General features: G+C 49.9%; 2 protein-coding genes across 2 annotated transcripts in view; one reads left to right on the top strand and one right to left on the bottom strand.

Annotated features, from left to right (window-relative positions):
• Window positions 1-1,253: 1,253 nt before the first annotated feature.
• The window catches only part of SHROOM3 (shroom family member 3), a 259,403-nt gene continuing 239,217 nt past the window's right edge, over window positions 1,254-21,439 (bottom strand). The window contains exon 10 of the mRNA XM_065595994.1: window positions 1,254-1,295. Within this exon, the coding sequence (XP_065452066.1) occupies window positions 1,269-1,295 (27 nt within the window). The 3' untranslated portion in view covers window positions 1,254-1,268. The remainder of the gene's footprint in view (window positions 1,296-21,439) is intronic.
• On the top strand, window positions 7,368-10,960 carry LOC101943869 (16 kDa beta-galactoside-binding lectin-like). Its single transcript, XM_005304102.4, has 4 exons — window positions 7,368-7,524; window positions 9,891-9,970; window positions 10,209-10,380; window positions 10,754-10,960. Exons 1-4 carry the CDS (start codon window positions 7,516-7,518, stop codon window positions 10,898-10,900), a joined length of 408 nt encoding a protein of 135 aa, XP_005304159.1. The 5' UTR covers window positions 7,368-7,515; the 3' UTR covers window positions 10,901-10,960.

The raw sequence follows: 21,439 nt of genomic DNA, 5'->3' as shown, positions 1-21,439 counted from the left end.
TCTCTGACCTCCGAGTCATCCTCTACCTCTGGGTTCCCCTGCCCCACCACATCCTCATCCAAGATTTCCTCCTCCTGGCTCGGTCCACTCTCGACTGGCACAGGAGCCACCAAAGTATCTACAGTGGCCTTTGCAGTGGAGGTGGGGTTGCCACCGAATATCGCGTTCAGCAATTTGTAGAACTGGCAGCTCGTGGGCGCAGCACCGGAGCGGCGGTTTGCCTCCCGCGCCTTGTGGTCGGCGTTCCGCAGCTCCTTCACTTTGACCCTCCACTGCAGTGTGTCCCAGTCCTGGCCCCTTTCTGTCATGCATCGTGAAATCTGTCTGTAGGTATCATCATTCCTACAACTGGAGCGCAGCTGGGACTGGGACAGCCTCCTCTCCCCAAATGCTGATGAGGTCCAGCAGCTCGGCATTGCTCCAATCGGGGAATCGCCTGGTGCATGGAGCAGGCTTGGTCGTCTGGAAAGATGCGCTGAGACCACTGCACGTGTCTCCGAGCAAACAGGAAGGGGACTTTCAAAATTCCAAAGGCATTTAAGGGGTGGGGTTCACGGTTGGTCACCTGAGGGCAGGCCAGTAGAGTTCAAACCGATGACCAGAGACTGTAATCCCAGTGCAGAAAGCTGTACGCCTCTCATTGGGGTGGTATTTTTTACAGCGCTGCAACTGCGCGGTTTCTGCGCACTAAGTGGCTTGGCAGCGTGCACACCTCGGGAGTTACAGCACAGACAGCTGCTTTACTGCGCAGAAACTTGCCAGAGTAGACAAGGCCCAAGAAACAAAAGCGCGCAGTCCATTTGCCATGGGAAAATAAAGGCTGAGGGTGTGCTTGACAGCTGCAAATTTATTAGGTGTGCAGAGAGGTTCTAAAGTTAAAGAAACCCAAAAATAACGGTGACATCCACAGTTCCTGTGGGTTGCTAACCCCTTGTTCTGATTAGCAATTCTGTCGTGGGGGATGGGATTTAAACCAAACCCGTGTCAAACTGGGTCAATATTAAGGAGGGAAATTAAAAAAAAAAAAAAGAGGAGGGAATTTTTCAGTATCTTGGAGAATAAGAGCCAGCCAACTCCTTTCATCACCAGTGAGATACTGCAGAAACTGCCTTATAATTAACCTGGTGTAACAGGATAGCTCACTCTTTAAGGGCTGGAGCTAACCACCCCTGATTACAGAAGGAGCCATACCATGGAGCGACCAGGGCGATTGTCCTGGGATTGGAGACTGCTAGGAGCCAGCAGGCTCTAGCCGAGGGTCTTGGGAGTTAGGACGGAGGCAAAGCAGGAAAAGCCTGGGAGGAGAAAGAGAAACTTCTGGTTAGCGTGGAATCCTGGCTGGCCTGGAAAAGGTGATTTGGGATGTTGGTGAATTTAATAAAGCAGAACCCGAGAAGGGATTGGAATGGACAAAAGTGGGTTTTGAGTTTATTGAACAGGCCAAGAGAGGAAACTGAGGCAGGAGGGCTGTAGCACGACCCCCAACCCCGAGGGGGCTGGCCTGGTTACATCTGGAATGAAGGTGTCCTGTTTCTAACACAGGGGGGAGGTGGCATGTTGGCAAATCCTGCTCCGTCACAGCTGGGCAGCCCTGTTGGCCTCAGCCAGGTTTCACGGGGGTGAGTCAGAGCAGGAGCTGGCTTCTGAAAATAACTCTCTCCTCTTCATTAGGGATTACACAGCCTGCTGAGGAAAAAGGCCTCAGCCCTGTCTACACGGTCTCTCGTTATTTCTATTGCAGTAACACGGAGGTGCCCCAGCTGAGATCAGGTGCAAGGTGCTGCACATAAACATAGTAAGAGACAGTGTCTGCCCCACAGTCTAACTAGACAAGACAGACAAAGGGTGGAAGGATTAATTATTATGCCCACTCCACGATGGGGAATTGGGGCACAGAGAAGTATTGAAACCCTCTGCACATCTGGGCCATAGACTCTCTGTGCCCAAGGCCTGGTCTACACAAAACAACGCAGTAAAAATATGGTGGTCAGGGGCAGCAGCGCCAACTTTCTCCAGTGCCGGTGGGTGCCTGCCCCTGGCCCCGCCCTGACCCCACCCCATCCCTGCCCCTGGCCCCGCCCCCATTCCAACCCCATCCTCAAAGTCCCCGCCCTAACTCCGCCCCCTCCCTGCCCCTATTGGATCCCTTCCCCAAATCCCGGCCCTGCCTCTTCCCCCAGTGCGCGGCGTTCCCCCTCCTCCCTGCCCCGCGAATCAGCTGTGTCGCGGCGCAAGCGCTGGGAGGGAGGAGAAGCATGACGCGGTGGCGCGCTCGCGGTGGAGGTGGAGGCGAGTTGGAGCAGGGGGGCGGGGTGGGGTCACGGGGAGCTGCCGGTGGGTGCTCAGCACCCACCAATTTTTTTCCGTGAGTGCTTCGGCCCTGGAGCACCCACAGAGTCGGCGCCTATGGTCAGGGGTGTGATTTTACTGATATAATGATCCAGGAACAATCCCAATGTGACTGTAGTCATCCCGGTATAGCTTATTTCACTTCCTGAACCAGGATAAGCTAGATGGATATGAGCACTTTTATACGGGCAGAACTGTCTCCACATGAGTGGTGTTGTCCCTTTGATTGTACCAGTATAGTTAAAGTGGCAAAACTTTCCAGTGTAGACGAGTGCTAAGTGATTGCTCCAGGTCACCCAGGGAGTCTTTGGTAAAACACAAAGACTAACAGATTTATTTGGGCATAAGCTTCCGTGGGTAAAAATCCTCACTTCTTCAGTTGCATCTGCATTTTTACCCACAAAAGCTTATGCCCAAATAAATCTGTTAGTCTTTAAAGTGCCACCGGACTCCTTGCTGTTTTTGTGGATACAGACTAACACAGCCAACTCCTGATATTTGGTAAAACTGGGACTTGAATGCCGCTCTCCTGAGTCCAGTGCCTTTAGCTACAAGCCCAGCCTCACCCTGCTGCTGCAAACCCCACCGGGGCAGAACTGCAGGCTGATTGTTTCCTAGTGCTCACAAGGCACCTGTGACGAGATAAGGGAGTAGAATTCCCTTTGTTACTCCAGTTCTAAGGAGCCGGCAGCCACCCCCCTCAGCGCAGCTTGTGAAGCATGCCAGCCCCACCCCAGACGTGAACAGATGCAAGGGAGGGTGCACCTTCTGCAAACCCTTTTTTTTTTTTACAAGGAACGGGGCCTTTGTCCCACCTTCGTTGTTTCTTTTTCAATTTCAGTCAATTAATAATTTAGAAAAAAAATGCAAATAAACAAACAAGTGGTGCTGCGTGTGGGCGCAGGACAAAGCAACAAAGCTGGGCGTGGGTGCCGGGGAAACAGATGGAGCCTCTGAGGGCGGCTGCTCATCTCGGATAATGGTGATAAATACTAATAGTATTTAGTGATAAATACCACCTAGCTCTTATATAACACTGCTCAGCGGCAGCTCTCCAAGCGCAACCCCCCCACATCCTCCCCAAGAGCTGCCTTGTGGCTCCACATGAACCCCCCTCCAGGCAGTGGCTCCACGAGTGGTAAATGGTGCAAGGGGCCCTTCCGAGCCGGCCCCTCAGAGAAGGGGCTAGGGGGCTGAGGCACAGTCCCAGGAGGTGAGCAGCAGAGGGAGCCCGGAGGGCGCGGGGAGGCAGCCTCCATTTGGATGGCTCTGGCATCCAGCAGATTCCTCTGAAAGCCGCAGGCGTGTGGGGATCTGTGCATTGGGGGGGGGGGAGGGGTGAATCTCCTGTTCCCCTTGCCCCTGAGGAAACACTCAGGAAACAATTTGCCTGAGGGAAATCCTTACTAGCCCTGTGGTGGGGACAGTTTGGGCCTTTGGGGGGGTGCACAGAGCAGTATGTTAGGGCCTCTGGTGTCTTCGGTTGTGTTTATGTGAGGACTGAATTTAGTGCCACACACAGTGGGAATATTGCATTTTTCTCCCTGGCAGCAATTGTGGGTGGTTACTCCAGGCACCTTTGCACTGAGGCTTCTTGCTGCAAAGGTGTTACGAGGGGCTCTTTATTTCTTCTCTTTGCCGCTCTGTTCTCCATATCCCCACCCAGCTGGTGTTTGCTCTGAGAGTGACACCTATTGGTCACAGCCAGCAGCAACAGAAAAGCTTCGTCCACTCACTGCTGGTGGGGCTGTCCACCTGGCTGGCATCCCCAGGCACAGAGCCACCCCCAGTGGCAGAAGGAGTCTGGGGTGTGGGTGGAAAAGGGACTTTGGTTTAGTCCCTTTTCCCCCGGGATGGAGATGAAGGTGATGGGTTCTCCCTCCCTTCCCTCATGCGTGATGCAGAGGATTCAAGGTGCTGAGCAAATTCTTTTTCACGCGGAGAGAAGGGTTCCCCATCTGTCCTGCTACAAAGCCCTTGGAGGGGATGGGGAGCTGCCAGGAAAAGTGGGGCGGGGCGGAGTTCTTCCTTCCGCTCCCCACGGAAGAGAGGTTTGTGGAAGAATCTTCTAGGGGGGAGGGAGCCAGTCTGGCATTGCAGACACTTCCGGGTTTCTCCTCTGACCCCGCGCCGAGTGCTTTGCTCCCTCAGTCTGGCATGAGAGCGGTGGCACATTACATTAGCACAGAGCAGAGGGTCTGCTGCTGACCCCGTTCTGGTCCTGAACATCATTCCAACCCCTCGTTGCCACTGGTGCGCTGAGGAAAATCCTCAGTTCGGTTTGCCTCTGCAATTATAAAGCTATCGCCTTGTCTGAAGGAACAGCTTTTAAGGGCCCGGGTAGCTGAGGCTAGACCAGCAGGCTGCTCATGAGAAAGATGTGCTTTAACAGTGAAAGCAGTGACACCAGCAAATCACGGCTGTGGCACCACAGGGCCGGGGGAAGGAACAGCCTGGTTTGCAGAGACAATCATGGCAGAGCTCCAGGAATAGAGAAGGGAGGGAGCAGAGGGTTAGGGAGAAGAGAAAATGCTCGTGGCAAGGCCTTTCCAAGTTGTTTAGGTCTTGTGCACATGACACAAAATTCACCAGCATAGCTATTCTGGAATAACTATTCCAATATGATTTAGCTATTCCAGAATAACTCTCCTGTTCTGGGATAGAAGTGACTTTATTCTGGAATAATTACACTGATTTGGCCATGGATTTGAATGTAAAACACCACAAAAACCCGGACAGAATTTATAGTGGGCCGCACACATCCAACCACCACCAATGGAAATCAGAGCACTCAGCCTCATCCACACACAGACTTCACGCCAGTTTAATTAACGTTGGTTTGAAAACCAACTGAGTTCAACTGGGGCAAACCCCCATCTTGAAGCTTTTATATTGGTTTAAAACCGTTTTTAATCCGGTGAGCTTGCGCCTGTAAATTCACTAATGCAAGTTAACCCCCTATAAATCAGACAGGCTGAAACTGATTTGAGTTTCCACATGGGAGAATGAGACGGTTTAACTAAATCAGTTGAAAAACCACACCTTTAGTTAAGCCAGTGCAGCTTTGGTGTGTAGATCAGGTCCTATGGGCTTTGGATCAGGCCCTAAGCAGGCAGGAGATAGGTCACTAAGGCTCTGATCCTGCAATGAGCTCCACACACAGAGACCCCTTGTGCCCATGTAAAGCCCTTTGATTTCAGTGGGGCATCTGCATGTGTGAAGAGGGCTGCCCACAGTCCATCTTCTTACCTCATAAAGTATAGTTTCCCTCAGTATTTCTTCTAGTGCTTTGTCTGATGGGATGTGGCTTTCAGAAGCACTTCCCATGGGGGTGGGAGAATTTCCCAGCTCAAAAGCAGTACAGGCGTGATTCCCACTCTGTCATGGGGACACTTGGACATTCAGATAACTAAGGTTTGGGATTTGAGGGTGATTAATAGAAGAGGGAGTTTGGGACACTTGAGTTTGATGTAGACCCCACTGGCAGGACATTTCCCTCTGCTATTCAACCATAAATTCCTTTGCTCAATTTCACCCACGCCCTAAACAAGTCCAGTGTTGACAGCCCTTCTGTGTCTGTGGATAGCCATCTCAGCCATTAGTCATTGCTCACCAAACAGATAATGGTATTTTGCCCTTCTAGAGCAGCTTCCATCTGAAGGGCTCACAAAGCACTTTGCAAAACATTAACCAACTCTTACAGCACCACTGTAAAGTAGGTCTAGTAATCCCCAAGGGGGAAATCGAGGCACAGAGGAGTTAAGGCCCAGATCCTCAAAGGTATTTAGTTACACTTAACACTGACTGTGGCAGTTAAGTGCCTAAATACCTTTGGGTATGGGTCTACACTCCAGCCGGGATCATGCCTCCCATCATGGGTAGACTAGACCGATTGATGGGCAGTATCAGCGTGGATGTAGCTAGCCACCTGAGTTTGGTCCCGGAGTGTCAGGCTGGCCCACGCCACAACCTCCACATTGCTATTTTGAGTGCACTAGTCCCTGTCTGGGAAGCTGGCTCCCAGCTGCAGCATGGATATCTTTGTGTGGATCAGGGCCTAAGTGACTTGGAAAGCCCACGGCAGAGCCAGGAACAAAACCCATCTCTCCCGACTCCTCTTTGCAGAATTCTGATGGCTCTACCAAGAGACCTGTACAGGGGAATAACGTGTGGTAGCGGCTCACCGACAAACAATCCTTCCCTTGCTGGCTGCATTTCCTTCTGCCACATCTTTTCCTCAGCTCACACCACAGCCTGACTCCTGCCCACCCCCGGATTCTAGTGCAGGCAGATCAAAACTGGGTAGGCCACGCTGTGTGAAAAAGCTGGGGGCTGGATTCCCAGTTTGTTTTACTGGTGCCCCACACGAACGGCCGCGATTTTTAGACACACTTTTTAATACCATCCTTGTCTATAGCCATACTTCTATTTAACTGCCAATAGCAATAATACTTTGCACTGCTATAGCCCCTTCCACCAAAGAATCCCAGAATGCTTTGCAAGCATCAGGCCTCGTTACACACTTTCTGTCAGAGAGATGAGAATTATTTCTCCCATTTTACAGATGGGTAAATGGAGACGCAGCTGCAAAGCCAGGATTAGAACCATATCCTTTAGGCTCCCACACCCCTGCCTTAGCCAGTATGTTTTCAAAAGCACAACACTGCACGCATGGAGCTGGCTGGGCTTCAAACTGTAGGAGAGGTGCCACAATAGCAGCTGCTGGAGGGATGGTTATGCGTGGACAGGCTGGCTTTCAGTTAGCTAGCAGGGGTGCAGTGAATTGTCCAGGAGCAAACGATTCTATAACTACCATCCCTGAGATTCATGTATGTTCTCTGTCTCTTTAAAGCACACTGGGGATATTGATCAGAAACAGCGCTGCTACCAGCCAGTGCAAATGCTACTGCTTGGCTGAAAAAGCTCAGTCTTGCAAACCAAATACTGCATTGATGCTGGTCTGCTATTCTCTCTTTGTATGCCTGAACTTTGGAAGAAGAACTGACTCTCCACCAGCCCCACCCACCCATTTAATCATGTGAGCTCTTTGCTGCCCAGGCCAGCTGTTTAAAGGCCCCCCCGTAGAGATAGTGCTGAGTCACACAGCTGAATCTTGGAACTGGAAAGCAAGCAGTTGTCCTAACTTTGGTGGCTTCAGTCAGCAGCATGGAGTGTGTGAGTCTTGTCTCTTTGTAGCGGAGATTGTTGAGCTGGAAAGGGTTCGGGTTTTACTTGCAAGACAAGGGGATAGTTAGCTAAGTGTGGAATCCTGGAAGAAGGTTAACTGCCGGTGAGGGTGTTTGGGAGAGTTGTGGATCACATGCTGGGTGACCAGACTTCTGGTACACATACACCCCACTCATGTGACTTCTCTCTTAAGGCTCCCCCAGGGTGAGCTGCAGGGCTCTTATTCTGTTGCATGATGGAATAGAAGAATTTCTCTGAGGGGAAATGTGGGTATTGGGTTGGGCCATAGGTCAGCGAGAGTAGGAAAATGCATGATTGGACTATAACGTTGGCGGGAAGGAACACTAGAGATGGATGAATTTTTATTTTGCAAGATATTTCCAAGTAGCTTTTGTTTTGAAGTGTTCACGATGGGCCACTTATTATTTATGTTGACAGTTTTCAGCACTTGTGTCAGTAACTATACTAATGTTTCCAATGTCTTAGACAGTCTGGAAAGAATATCAAAGTACAATTTTTTTTTTCTTGCGAACTCTTACAAAACAGTTGTTGAAGATTGTAAAACATTTCATGCCTGTATAAAGCTTTTTTTTGGTTCTTTTAACTTAAAATAAAACCCCTTCAACTCAGTCCTATAGGGCACTACAGGATAGGGGCAGGTCATCGACCCAACCTTGGCCTTTCAGCCCTCTCTAACTCAGAAATGCCGCTCTTAAATATTGCCTACCTTCCTCAGTCTTGGTGGCTGCCTCCTCCCTGATTCTGCGATCGGACCATGTTTCAGCCTGTGCTCCAGAAACAGAATAAAAGGGGATGACTAGGGAGCCAGGATAAGTAGGGCTTAGATACTATGGTGATAAGCTGTTTAGCAATCTGCAGATAGTAGCTGGTCTGACCTCAGCATTCTGGCGAAAATGGGAGATCTGTGCAGGTGGCTGGATATCCTCTTGGCTGATCCAACTAAAATTAGGACCGTTCAAGTTTCCGGAACAGCCAGCGCCTAGGGCAGCTCCACTAAATTGAGAGATCTGGCTTCTCCATTCGTCACTGACTCCATGTGCCCTGTAACACAGGGGTTGGGAAGGTCTGCCTGGCGGTGAGGGGGGAAGAGAGAAATGTCGCAGCTGTTCCTAGGCTATGAACTGTCTCATTCCCACCTCCTGGAGGAGGGGGTAAAAGGGAAATCTATATCCAAATGAAGGAAAATGACCCTCTCTCCAAAACTGGAGGAGGTGATACTGGTGCAAATGCTACTGTTTCCACTGGTCTAATGCAATATAACCCCGGCTGTGACAGGTCTCTGTCTTAAGGTCATTACTGAGGTATGTTTGGAGCTAAATTCCAATAGTTCCTCAGGTGAGGGCACTTGTGTTTCTGATGCAGGGGGTGGAATGGGGCCTCTGTCCAGAGGCAGGCTGGATATGGAGGTTGTTTATCTAAGTCACCTCCCTTCAGGATTAGCGGCTGCCCCTTGCACGGGGAGGGTGGCCCCTGGTGGAGACGGGGTAGCGATGGGCTGAAGGTGGGTGTTTTCATGTCCTTCATTTCCTCCTCTGCAGTGGAGGCTGGGATGTACGCAAGCAAGCTGGCTGATGGGCAAGCGCTTTCAGCTAGCAAGCCAAGCCCCACTCCAGGGCTTCCAGTGCGCAGGACCAGAGTCTAGACAAGACAGTGTGCACAGCAAACTGGTGGGCTGTAGATTTGCACCATGGCTGGCCGCACAGTAACAGCCATGGCTTTAAATGGGGGAGGGGAGATTAAAAGAGGGTTAAGTCTCAAATTCCTGCGGGCCGGGGAAGTTACCGCTAAAGGGTCGGGTGCCTGAGAAATGAACAGTGGCTTCTTTTAGACAGGCAGCCAGGGAAAAATGCTAGGCAGACTCCCAGGGAAGAATTGAGCCCTCTTAACTCCAGTGCAGGGAAAGCCTAAGTGGTGGCAGGAGTAGCAGTGCAGGCTTCCCGGTGTGTGTTACATCCCCAAATCCCCATGGGCTGCAGCTAATGAGGGCACCTCTAGTCCAGTCTCTGGCCCATTCAGTCCTTGACCTCTGGACAGACTGCTAGCCATCAGGCCAGTTAGTGCCTGTGGCTGGGAACACTTGGAGTCTTGCCCCATGGGAACTGGACGGAGACCAACAACCCTCATTTCATAGGCCACTGAACTGTGGTTGCATGTTAATGATTCTGGTCGCTGACTGACATCGGGGCTGGTTTGGAACTTGTCTTGCCTCCAGGTCACACTCAGCACTTATTTCTTGTGTCCCCTGTGGTATTGCCCCTCCCTTCAAATCGAGAAAGTAGGTCTGTTGATCCCTGAGCGGGCAGGCTAATATGTTTGTGGCTTGACTCCCTAAGGGACTGGTTGCTACTCACTTGAATATCCAGGCTGGAGAGTGCATCAAAGTGAAGGGGAAGATCTTGCCGGAAGCCAAGGGGTGAGTTGGGAAGCCTGGGAGGGGTTAGATGTTACATCATCGTTTAGGTAACCACTGGGGATTGACTTCTTCCCTTAGCACATAACAAGGGTAGGTGCTAGAGGTGAATCTGCCTCCGGACATCTACAGTTCTCTCTGTTGTTAGGTCCGTCTCTGCATTACAGAGATGATGGATCCGGACTCCGGTGGGAGGGGCTGCGTAGTGTGATTGTTTGTCTGATTGTCTCTTCCACGCCAGGTTTGCTGTGAACGTGGGGAAGGACCGCAGCAACCTGGTGCTGCACTTCAACCCACGCTTCGACAGCCACGGGGATGTGAACGTCATTGTGTGCAACTCCATGGAGGATGGGCTGTGGGGGACGGAGGAGAGGGAGACGGACTTCCCCTTCCAGCAGGGTGACAAGACTGAGGTGAGGGCCCAGGAGTGGGGAACAAAGCTGTGCTAAGAGGACACTTGATTTGTGGAGCCGGGGTCCTTCTGGACCCAGGGGTTCCTAGCCCTACATTCCTGCAGCACTTTTCATGCCATACAGCAAAGCACTTCACACTAATTAAATAGGCCTCTCTTCACTTGGGCGAAGGCACCAGTGAGGCCCCTTGAGATTTTGGGGTACCCTCTAGCCAGATCTGGGGGAGATCAGGCTTTCTCCCCCCTCAGGACAGGCACTAGTTGAGGGAAGAGTAGCTAATGCTGTCTGGGGAGGCTCCTGGTTAACACAGCTCTAAGAGGTGATGGGGATTGGCTGCCTGCGTTGTTGGTTCTAATGTGCCTACTCCTTGCAGATCTGCATCTCCTTTGACACAGCAGAGCTGACCGTGAAACTGGCTGGTGACAAGGAGATCGTGTTCCCCAATCGGCTGGGCCTGGAGAACATTGAGTACCTGGCTGTGGAAGGTGACTTTGCCATCAAAGCCATTAAGTTTAGCTAACTGCTTAGTCCTATTCCTTCCACCTCCCTGCTCAGGGAAATAAATCTAAACTTGCCATGTCGGCTCGCTCTGTGCCATTTCCTCTGCTCTAGCCAGCTTGCCTCTTCTGCACTAAATAGGAATGGCTAATTGCACCAGGAGCCAACACTTACCTAATCACCAGCCTGAGACGCCTATTCCCCACTTCAAGAAAACTGATGGTATTCTAACAGTCCTGCTGCTGCCCTAGCGTAAATGTTGCCTCTTAGCTGAAAGAGGCAATTAACGCCACTCATCTTCCCCCCCTGCACACCCCCATGAACTTCTCACTGGTAAAGGATACTGCCCCCACCTCCTGCAGTGATCATCTGCTCAGCTATTTAAATGCAGTTGTGGCGCTAGGGCTGAATCCCCGAGTTGGTTGGCTGTCCTAGCTTGCTGGATTTCAGGCAACGTACAAGTCCTACCTCTTTGATAGCTGGGGTTGTTAGATTAGGAGGCACGACAGGTAGGTATGGTCTGACTGCAGTCCTTGACAAAGTGGCTCAGGCTTTGAAGGACTGCCTTTCTCCTCACAACTCTACTAGTGGTGCTCCTCACTGGGAGGGAGGGCAGCTTAGGAGTCTCTTATGGATCTCTTGCTGAGGGGAGAAAGTCAGGGGGGGTGGGGGGGTTAACTAGGCAGGTGTCAATGGGGACTTGTGATTGGGAAAGTGCTCCAGCTCAGGGCTGGGGAGACCCTGTTGGTGGAATGGGGCTCTGGGAGTGGGAATTAGAGCGGAATGAGAACCTGTGAAATACTTTAGGGTGGGTTTTTTTTTTTTTAAACCACTCGAGTAGTCAATTTCTAGGGGCGGGGGGAGAGACACACCAACTCTGGGAGACTTTTTAAACTATGTCTGGTGGAGCTCAAAGGATGGGGGGTGGGAGGAGAACATGCTGCTGTTCCCACCTTGCTCTTCTCGCTTCGGCTGACTGAAGTGTTGCTTAGCCACTGCCAGAGGCAAGGTTTCTTCTTGACTCTGCTAAATGCCCTCTTCCAGCTAGTGCCCCAACCTCCCTCACAGCAATGTAGCCAAATAAGAGTGGGATGGCTGAGGAGCCTCTGTGGCCACTACACACAGCATTCCGAGATTGTGGTGGTGGTCAGCACCACAGCAATATGGGGGCAGGGGTTAGCGCTGACCTCCCCAATAAGCAGAGAGGAGAGGAGCTGGGAAAGGCAGAGAACAGACTGAATGAATGCAGCTGACTAGTTGTTCTCCTGTCTGTGCCCCTGAAAAGACGGAGAGGAGTCAGGATAGGGGCTAATCCTGCTAAACTGGGACCCACTCAAACTTCCTCTCCATATCACCTGCCTTTGCCCTCTGACTTAGGCATGCAGCAGGAATACTTACAGCAAAACTGTCTGCTTCCCCACAGCCCAGACTGAACTCCCTCCGGCTGCTGCCTCGAAGCCAAGAAAATACCCCTCTCCCCAGAGCTGGAGGAGACAATGCTGAGGCAACTGCTGCTGGGTCCTCTGGCCAAATAAGGCCCAATCATGCCTTGGCTAGGCCTTCAGCTGAAGGCCATTATCAAAGATGGGGGTTCCAGGAACATTCTGGCTGCGCAGCTGGGCCTTTCACAGCAGAACACGCCAAGCCCTTTGGGTAGGGAGGGGCAGCAGAATGATCTGATGTCCCCGACAAATGGACTATACCTGGATCTTCCACTTAACTCAATTCCTGGAGGGCTGGGCTGTCTTGGAGGAGTGTGCTGGGGAGAGGGGGGCCTAATACACTTTATCCCCTCTTAGGATGGGAAGCTGGAGGTTTTCTGTCAAGCTGAGCTGGTGTCCTACAGCAATTGAGGTGCAATTTTTCCCAAAGAACCTGGGGCTGGAGGGGAGAAGGCCATCATACTCCTCAGGACCAGAGACACTATCATTCTGCCTCACCCTGGCTGCAGGATGCCTGAGTCGCAGGGGAGCAGGCTTGCTCTTAGAAATGCCTGTCTCCTAGGGCAATGATGGGGTCTGCTCCTCCAACTAGCCCATTCAGAAACAGCTTCCCAGAAGCTACACTCTCCCCTCCTCTAGCTGTGTGGGAAGCTCATGGGCAGCGTGAGCATGGAGCATTCTGGGAGCTTTCTCTGCCACACCAAAAGGTATGTTTGTTTCCATGGCAGCCCAGCATGGGAATGGCTCCAGTGCTAGGAGCTGTACAGGGCAGCTGTCTAACTCTCTGCTCCCTGCCCCTCCAGGCTTGCTGTGAATGTGGGGCAGGACTGATGCTGCACCTCCACCCACGCTTCGACTGCCAACAGGGTCATAGTGCGCAACTCCAAGCAGGCTGGCCTGGGAGGGATGTAATCCAGGCCGGCTAAGCTATGGCCTCCATCCTTGTATTGGGGGAACACTGGCTGCCGCTCTCCCACTCAGATTTCCCCTGTGCTTTAAGCCAAAGCCGAGGTGGGGAAGGAGTCTTAAGAGAGAGACCAGAGGAAGGAAGAGAGGAAACCAGGGAAACTCAGGTCCCCTGAGGGACAGGTGAGACTTATCCCTATTGCCCTTCCCCAGGTGCTCAGGAGGTAGCTCTTTGGTGCATGCATGGTAGGTGCCTTGCCCTCTCACCCTTTAAGATCACACCTATTCACTGGGGCCAGCTGGTACCACTCCCTCTCTCACTTCTGGGTTTACTGACCTGCTCACAGATGTTGGCAGCCTCCAGGGCTCTGGATACAACAACTGCAAAGAGCTCGGGTGGGAGGGAACCATGTGGTGTGCAGTACGTCCTGTGGGAAGCCCTGAGGGGGGAAGTGACGTGAGATGGCTGACGCTCCAGAGCCGTAACTACTCCTGTTGTTACCAAGGAGGCTGGTGTATCGAGTTAACAAGAGGTGTCTAGGCTGGCTCGTATTATACTAGCAGCATAATAAAACCTTTGCTAAACCGAACAGGATAGAATAGGTAAGAGAGAAATATTACACTCAACCGCTGCCCATGCTACCCAGCTACATGCCTATTTAGACTCCTGCTAGCTCTCACTGAGCTAAGGCAAATATGTGTCCCCAAGCTGGGAATCACTCCTAGTGTAGACATAGCCTGGCCCTGCCACTAGAGGGCACTCAAAATGTGTCCACAACTGCTGATTTGACACTCACCCCGACTCCCATAATCTACGACATTCCAGTCTTGGTTCCAGTAGATAGGTCCACGACACACACACAGCTACTCACTTGTTTATATGCAGCTTAACTCATGGGACATGCAGAATTGCTACATTTCAGACCCTTGGTAAATCCACTTCAAAGGGTAAAAACACCTGGTTCCTAGAGACATTTTCACATGTGACTTAAGCCCTTAGGCCCAGAACTTCAAAGGTACTTAGGCACCTAACTCCCACTGAAATGGGAATGAGGCCCCTAAATACTGTGGGAGGATTTGGGCCCTAGGCTCCTAGCTCTCTTAGAAAGTCAATGGGCCTTAGGCTCCTAAATCACTTAAGTGCTTTTGAAATTTTTACCCTCGAGCCCTGTCAGACTATGGTTGTGCTCATGCTTTGGAGTCCCACTCAAGGTGGGGACTATGGTGTGGCTATCCAACAGGGTTCTCAGAAAAGTTTCCCTGTCCAGTCTGCTCAAGGAAACTGAGCCACAGCCCAGTTCGTAATACTGTGTTTGTACATGGTTGTGGTCAGCCTGGTTTCAATCCTCGCGCTAAAAAGGCCTACGTTCAACTCAGCGCTTTCATCTCTGGGCAAACGCAAAACACTTTACTCTCTGCCCCATCCACAGTTGCTTGTCATTGAAGTTAACCCTCCTAATGCATTACAGCAAAAGGGCCTTGTTCCTTCAGCTGTTCCAAATGTGATGCTTAAGGTGATAACAAGAAGGTCCAGCAGTTACATAGCACTTTTCATCAGTAGATCTCAAAGTGCTTCACAAAGGAGGATGGTAACATTAGCCCCATGTTACAGACGGGGAAACTGAGGCACGGGGTGGTGACATGACTTGCTCAACATCACACAGCAGGCCGGTGGCTGATCCAGGAATAAAATCCAGGTCTCCTGAGCATGAGTTCAGTGCTCTGTCCACTAGAGAACACTGCCTCCAGGTAGGCCACTCCTAAGTTCTCTAGGAATCTTGCAGAACTGCATAGTCTACTTAACCCCTGGAAAGTGTCTGGAAAAAGTGAAGATAAGTCACGGCAGGGGAGAGTGAAGCCTGCAGGGGAAGTGAAGATTAGGAAGGTATGATGCTGCTAGCCATGGCTGAAAACATTTAAACAAGGAGGAAAAGGGCCTAGCCACCCATGTAACATTTAACATTAACTAGCCATGCTGGTAACGGGAGCTGGTTGACATATTTGCACAAAAAAAGTGGTGTTATTGAAAAACAGCCTTTACAAAATGAAACTTTTGGAAAACATCGTCGATATTGAAATTTTCAATGTTTTTTTAAAAATTATGTTTATCCAAATAATGTTTTCATTTACCAAAAACTGTTTTTGTACTGCAAACTGCATTGTCAGTACACAGACATTTTTTGAAAAATTTGGTAAAACAAATGGAAAAGTTTGCCAAAATTGGCAAATGGATCTATTTTGAATCCTGCCAAATAGAAATGTCAACATTTTTTATTACCTCCCTTCTCCCGTATTTTGACCTCTATTAATAACTCTTTAAGCTGGTTCCTATTTACTCCAGCTGAAGATTTGATTCTCTGGATTTCAATTCTAAGACACATTTTTGCACTGGAACAAATGAGAAGGAAAAAAGTACCTTTACTTTCTCTTCCCCCTTCCTTTGATTTAAGAGACATCCGTTTATGGAGTATTTGGTAGCACTTCTTTTATTGTCAGTATCAGTTAAGTGGTTCTTACATGTCAACAAATACGTATTTCAAGTAATAATTACACATAATGCTATATGATAACCATAACCTTAAATTGTAAACTGATTGGCAACCTCTGGCAACCCCAACATAGGAGGAAAAAAGTCATTTTAAGAATCACTGAAAGCAGCTGAAAATATGACATGTAGCCAAGCTGTGAAAAGCAAGTAAAATTGTCTGTAAGCAACAATCAGATTGACTGACTCAAACTTTCAAAATTTCCTTTATGATCAACTGGAAAATAATTGTGCCCTTATCCCTGGGTCCAAAGAGTCTAAAGAGGCATCTCTCTCTCTTCTCCCCCAAACCCTCTTCCCCTCCAACAGACTGCAAAAGGGTGACAGCAACTAATGCAACACTATCAAACAACAAATCTAGCTAAGAACATGTGCATCATCTTGGCACTACAAGCAGGCTGCTCCAACTCTTTTTTTGCATGGTAACATGGCATGGAAGAGAAGGAGGCATTCGTTAAGATTTCAGTGTTGGTGCACGAGATGCTAAAGAGCCTCAATGCTAGCTAGAGATGGTGTTGGCCTCATGTGGACAGGCTGCTGGTCTGGCTATGGCCTAGCTGAACAGATTGTTCCTGACCTCACAGGCCAAGTTCTACCCTCAGTTAAATGCCGGCAACGTGTACCGAAGATTCATGACTAGCGAGGGCAGTTGTCGTCTCCACCTGTTGGGGGTAAGTGGGAGATCCTGGTGCCCACATTAGCCGCATGAATACATACAAATACATAACACGAGTGATCTTCATGAGGCAGTGACATTGCATTAGAAAACCCCTGAGTGTTGTGCTCTGACAAGGGAGGCACGGCCTACCCAAGTGTAAGTGCAGTCTGGGGGAAAACGGGAGCACCGAGGCTGCAAGAACATGGCCAATCCGCACTGCCAGAATACCGAGAGATTGACCTTGGGGTTTGTATTACACACTTTAGGTTGGTTATAATGGAAGCACCTTTCATCTGTTAATCGAGGCTAGCCTTCAGGCCAACCTGGGAGAGGGCAGTAGGAGAGGTGGGGGAACCTGGGTATGAGAAACAGATATGCCCCTAATCTGCTCATTTTCATTTATTAATATTAGTATCTATTATTTGTATTACCGTAGCACCTAGGAACGCTAGGCATGGAGCAGGGCCCCACTGGGGGATCCACTAGGAAAAACTTTTGATTTCTCCCGTCTAGGAAAGGCCCTGCCTGGCTCCACATGCGGACATTTAGAACTTGTGCAAAGTGGGGGTAAAATGCTATCGGGTTGATCTGCTGGCTTTTTACATCCACTTTACACAAGTCACACCAAGGAGAGGCCAATGGCGAATCAGGCCTGGAACTACAAGGCATTTGCTATCAGATGGTCTCATGTCTAACGTTCACAGAAAATGAAGTCCCTTTCATCAGCCAACCTGGGCATGGTTTTAGTCCTGGGGGAAATCTTGTACGTGTGGTTGCCGAATCCACCTCCCCATCCTCCACCATTGACGTTGTACTGTCTGTTTTTAAAGGAAGCAAATCCCAGTTTTGATGACTGGGACTGCGTTGATTTCAGGCCATACAGCATGTTATGACAGCCAAAAGCAATTCCAGCCACCCCCTGCAGCATGTAACTACTCTGTTAATGGAGGTATTTGAGGATTTACCAAGCGCTGATTTAAAAGTCCTGTTGTAATTATGCAATACACTGCAGGATTGTGCTGTCTGACACACGCCTCCATCCTCTTCCAATCTACAGCACTAGCCCTAGCTGCCGTGACATTTACACAGTTTCACTGCTTTTCAAAAATACCCCCTCGGGCTGTAGGACACTAATTTCTTTCACAAGGCCAGAACCTCAGCTGAAGTCAATGGAGCGGTGCCGATTTATGCCAGCGGAAGGCCTGACCTGCATTCCTTACCGAGAGAACCAGCAGAAATTGGCCAACAACAAGTAGGTCACCATTGGAAGAGTTAAAACAGGAACATTTGCATCCCAGTCCACTGCATAGAGACTGCAGTCCCCTCCCCCACACCTCACGTCTCATTAGTTAAAACAGCAGCATTCTGTTGGGGGCTCCTCAGAATTGTTGTTTTAATAGCAGGATCGAATAAACCAGCCACTGCCCACAAGGAAAGATGGGCCATGTTAACCCTACACAAACGTACATTTCAGGTTCGGCCCGGCCGCCCCTCTGTCATGGCTTTGCAACCTGGCGCGCAGAGTCACGGTGCCGCTCAGGTCTGGCCCGTCCATTTTGGGCTCCCCCCAGGAATGTGGGCCCTAGGTACATGCCTTGGTTGCCTATGTGTTAATCTGGCCTTGAGCATTGTCTGCTGAGAACGAGAGTCAGGGAAATATGGGCCATGACCCCTTAGCACCAAGGGCTGAGGCTTGTGTTCCGAAGCCAGGCCGGGGAGCAGTGGGCAGAAAAGGAAGAGGTGTGGGCAGGAGACGTGCAGGTCCCCCACCGAGGGGCTTCCTCACTAGGGAAAAGCAGGATGTTCTTAACGAAGCTGAGGTAAAATCCTAGTGAAGACGAGGCAGTATGTAGCTTTCATGAGTTAGCAGGTCAAGATAAAGACTATGGGGGATCGTAGGACTTACCTTGACCTGATAACCAAACTGTTTGGTCTTCACTCGGATTTTACCTCACGTTACCTAGGAGGGTGGGCGGCACAGCGCCAGCCCCCCTCAGCCCCAGGAGGGAGGGCAGTGCAGCCCCAGTGCCAGGAGGGCGGGCAGAGCGGCCCCAGCCCCCCCCAGCATTGGAGCACAAGGGCAGGTGGCCCGGCCTGAGCCGGGGCCAGCGCACAGGGGAGCCGCAGAGCAGGAAGCAGGAGAGGGAAGGCATGGGGGGGCCGAGCATGGACAGGGCCCCACCTATCTGTTCGGGGAGTGCTATGATACTCACCTGACAGCCTGCCCCAGAACGAGCACAGATTAGTGACACCAGAAGCCAGGCGTTACGGTTTCTCTACCTTGGGGGCTGCACCCACATCCACTGCCAACAGGCAGTGATTTGCAAGAGCCCTGGTGCTGCTGTCTCCACAGCTCGAGGATGGCTAGGCACAAAACATTCCCAATGGCTCAGCTTCCCCTCCCCCCACTGGTTCGGACAGCTGGGATGACTTAGTCCAGATTTGTTTCGCAGGGAGGAAGATCAAAACAGAATATGGAAGATATCAGATTACAGAATGAATCAGCAGCAAGATCTCTCTCTCCAGGGCCAAAACCACGCATGTGAGCTGGGGCGGGAATGTAGTGCAAAGGCACCCAGGAGAAGGAAGAGCACCTGTACCTTTTCCCTAAATCAGTCATGATTCAGCTGGCAAAGGGAGAACAGAGTGAGTGTTTGGATCCCAAACAGGGAAGCTGCTTTAGAACTGTACATGAAAATACCTTATTTAGTCCTAGCCCAAAGCTGTCAATTATGTTTTCACGTGGTTGACTTAAGTTTTGAATGGAATCCAACCTTGTAAAACACAACATGGTGAATCTCTTCTGAACAGGGAGAAGATCTGTCTGCTTGTCACCACCTGAACTTTTGGCTTCAGCAGACTTGCCCAGAGGAAAGAAAGAAAAGCAAAATTGCACCACTCCTGGGCTCCTCCCATCTCTCGCTTGTGACAAATCACCCCAAGAAACAAAACCAAACCATGTCCATCACAACACACAGGTCATGAATATGTCAGCATGTGAGAACATGCCAGGGGACCTTCACAAGCCTGTCCTGGAACGTCCTGCTACAGTTGCTCCCAGAAAACACACTCTGAGCTGTTTCAAACACAACTATTTTGCCAAATGTTTACATGTTTGCTTGTTACTCACAGGTCTGGCAAACAGAGAGATTGTTCAAGGCTATGTGCATATTGACCCTTGTGAAAGAGCATTCTAAACAGTTAGTAAATACAGCCCCACCCTCTGCTAGTTAGCTGACAGCCCCTGAAACTCTATTCAGAGATACAGCAAATCAAAAGAGAGCTGGTCAGGGAATTATTTCCCCCATGAAAGATCTCGGGTAACATTTTCAAAAGTACCTAGGTGACTTTAGGAGCTGAACTGCCATTGACAATCAGTGGGGCATAGGCTCCTAGAATTACTCAGCTGCTTTGGATGAAAATTTCTTAACTGTCTCTAGTTTTTAGCCACACTGGTGGAGGTGTGCTGCTGCAGCTGCATCTGTTCAAACCCCAAGTCTAGATGGGCAGTCCGCGATACACTGTGACAGGCATCCTGGGTAAGCTACCCCGTGTGAGACATTTTCAGTGTGTCTACATTAGGGGTTTGCACCGATGCAGCCACATCACTGTAGCTACACTCATGGCTGAAAGCCTAATGTTCTGACCTGTTTCAATGCATTGCAATGTGCCTCTGCACCGGGCCCGCACAGCTGTTCCAGTATGTTCTTCTCTATACAAGGAAGAGGCTTCCACTTTATGCTACTTCTAATTAAGGGAACAGGAATGCTTTGTGGCAAATGAGGCAATAAATAGGTTTCCTCTCTCAGCTAAAGGCACTTAGAAGCAAACTCATGGAGACTGATCAATGTTTAATTTTCTCCAGGTACATGTCAAAATGTTCTTTCCCCAATCTGCTGACTCCGAAAACCCCAGAGAGTTAGCAGAACAATGGTTATATAAGGTAGTGCAAAATTCCTTCCTTAAACCTGAACCTTAACTCATAGCAATGAAACACAGGACAAAGGGATGGTGGAACTTCCTTCAGGAAGATTGCCAGGAATGAGTACCCAATACATCATCCGCATGAATGTACAGACAGTGCTAGTTGCTCAGAGTTTAGTAACAATGAAAGGATCCATTCTCTCCTTGATATATGCTTATAATTCCAGAATGGACAGTAAGTTACTTTCCGCTGTATAAATGTAAATGATCATTTTCCTCAATGACAGTTGCTTGTGTGATTGGAGGTTAATCTCTAAACGACTTATATACTAACCCCAGTGCATACACACAGTGACAACTGACTTCACCAGAAGCTGAGCGTGTGGACTAAGGGGAGTATGAGCCAGAGGGCCAGATCCTCAGCTGGCGCAAATCGACACTGAGTAAAGTGACAGACCTATCTAGAGCTAGGGGACCTTTAAAGGGAGGTTCTCTCTGGCTTGAGGGGGCCTTACGAAACGTTTTGTGGGACAGAACCATGTTCACGTCGAGAAGCAGCTAAAATGGTCCTTTTTGTTCTGTTTGGACTATCCCTAGTTTCTTCCTTTCAAAAAAATTCCACATGCCGTAGTGACATGCAATTGCTTTGTTCCTCCAAAGACATCCTGTAACACACAGGGCAGATCACCTTCAGGGTATGTGAGGGCTGAAATTTCATTTGGCAGCAAGATAGTAGTACTGTATGCCATGCTTCCCAAGGCAGCAATACATTTGAAGCCTGCAGGGAGCAGTTACTTCAGAAAAAAGGACCTTAGAAACAGCAGTGGAGACAGTGCACGCTCTCATTTTCACCGTTTACTGTTGAAACACATAAATTAATTGCATGAAGGTCTTACAAACCATGCACATCAGAGCCTTTGGGGGCACTGGTATCTGAGGCCCTCTTGCAGTATGATGGGATGAACAATCACACACTCAAGACGGGAGCAGCTTAAACAGCAGCAGCAGCAGCAGCGACATAAAATCTCTATGAGGTTAGACCAGAGTGACCAAAATGTGTCTTGTGAGTCAAATGTAGCCCATGGA

The sequence above is a fragment of the Chrysemys picta genome, chromosome 5 (genome assembly GCF_011386835.1).
Source record: "Chrysemys picta bellii isolate R12L10 chromosome 5, ASM1138683v2, whole genome shotgun sequence".
Taxonomy (NCBI): domain Eukaryota; kingdom Metazoa; phylum Chordata; order Testudines; family Emydidae; genus Chrysemys; species Chrysemys picta.
Note: the sequence above shows the minus strand (reverse complement) of the source record. Positions and strands in the feature narration are given on the sequence as shown.

Excerpts from the sequence above, each read along its gene's own strand:
- LOC101943869 (XM_005304102.4), top strand. Across the intron at positions 9,971-10,208 it reads ATCTTGCCGGAAGCCAAGGG|GTTTGCTGTGAACGTGGGGA; the intron begins GTGAGTTGGGAA and ends CTTCCACGCCAG. Across the intron at positions 10,381-10,753 it reads AGCAGGGTGACAAGACTGAG|ATCTGCATCTCCTTTGACAC; the intron begins GTGAGGGCCCAG and ends TACTCCTTGCAG.